The following is a 1,211-nucleotide window of genomic DNA, read 5'->3' on the forward strand; positions in this document are numbered from 1 at the left end:
TTCAGTGGCACGATTTCAGCTCACTGAAACCTCCGCTCCCCGGATTCAAGCGATTCTCCTGCCTCAGCCTCATGAGTAGCTGGGATTACAGGCGCCTGCCGCGATGCCTGGCTAATTTTTATATTTTTAGTAGAGACAGGGTTTCACCATCTTGGCCAGGCTGGTCTTGAACTCCTCACCCCATGATCCCCCCACCTCGGCCTCCCAAAGCTTTGGGATTACACCCCTGCTAACATTTTATTTTTTAGAGGTTTGCTTTTCTCTTCAAATCTCAGGTGTCCTACTCAAAACACCACAGGCCAGAAAGGTTATGAAATGTAAAATATTAAAATAGTTGTCATTATATTGTTTCCATTTGTGAACAAGTGTGTGTGTGTGCGCGCGCACAATTTATAAACTGATGTAACCTTACACACCAGAAAGTTAAAATGAACCCCCAACAGAGCCCGGCCTAGCACTGAGATTAGGCCCTGCCTGAAAGTGCCTGGAGGCACTAGTCTGTCACTCTTGCCTCATTCAGTGCACTGTATGGTCGCAGTTTCTGTCATTCAAAGTCTGAGGGCGTGAAGCCTGGAGCCATATCCAATCAGAGCGCTGGAATGAGAAGTGCCCAATCAGGCGCGCAGCCGGAGAGGAGGGGGCGGCATCCGGGAATCTAGGGCTGCCTGGGCGTCTTGCTTCAGCCAGAGCTGGGTTAGGGCGTCACCGTCCTGATTCCACCTCTCGGGGAGGCCTCGGTGACTCTGCCACAGCCTCAGCCTCCGCCTCCGTCGCTCTGTGACCAGCGGGTATTGGATGATTCTAGCTAAGACTTCGCGACACCCTTGAAGCCCTGAAATGGTGAGTGTGCGGGGCGGGGCGTCCCGAGGCTGCGGGGGCCTCATCGGCACCGGCGGGAAATGGCGGCGGCGGGACTGAGTCTGCGAACGGAGTCCCTGCTGCCGCCGCTCAGCCCTTGGTCCTCAGTCCCCTCCGGTGAGGGACCCGCGCTCCTGTCGGTCCCCGCACGACGGCTCTGCCCAGCCTGCAGCCCTCCTCGTGCAGCTCTGCGCCCGCGGCCCCGCACCTTCCCCGGGCTGTGGGGTGAGGAGCTCACCGGGAAGACGCCGGCGCGGCGTGCGCGGGCACCGCGTGGGAGGAGCTGTGGTCCGGGGTCCCGTCCCTTCTTTACCCTTTTCAGAATGAGATGGAGGCTCCGTCAAAACACAGAG

At 57.8% G+C, this 1,211-nt stretch overlaps 1 protein-coding gene across 1 annotated transcript in view; it reads left to right on the plus strand.

Annotated features, from left to right (window-relative positions):
• The first annotated feature begins 578 nt into the window (after positions 1-578).
• Positions 579-1,211, plus strand: part of LOC105508060 (zinc finger protein 721-like) — a 65,173-nt gene continuing 64,540 nt past the window's right edge. The window contains exon 1 of the mRNA XM_011936830.1: positions 579-840. Coding sequence (XP_011792220.1) covers positions 838-840 — 3 coding nt within the window. The 5' untranslated portion in view covers positions 579-837. The remainder of the gene's footprint in view (positions 841-1,211) is intronic.

The sequence above is a fragment of the Colobus angolensis genome, unplaced genomic scaffold (assembly GCF_000951035.1).
Source record: "Colobus angolensis palliatus isolate OR3802 unplaced genomic scaffold, Cang.pa_1.0 Scaffold157, whole genome shotgun sequence".
NCBI lineage: Eukaryota > Metazoa > Chordata > Mammalia > Primates > Cercopithecidae > Colobus > Colobus angolensis.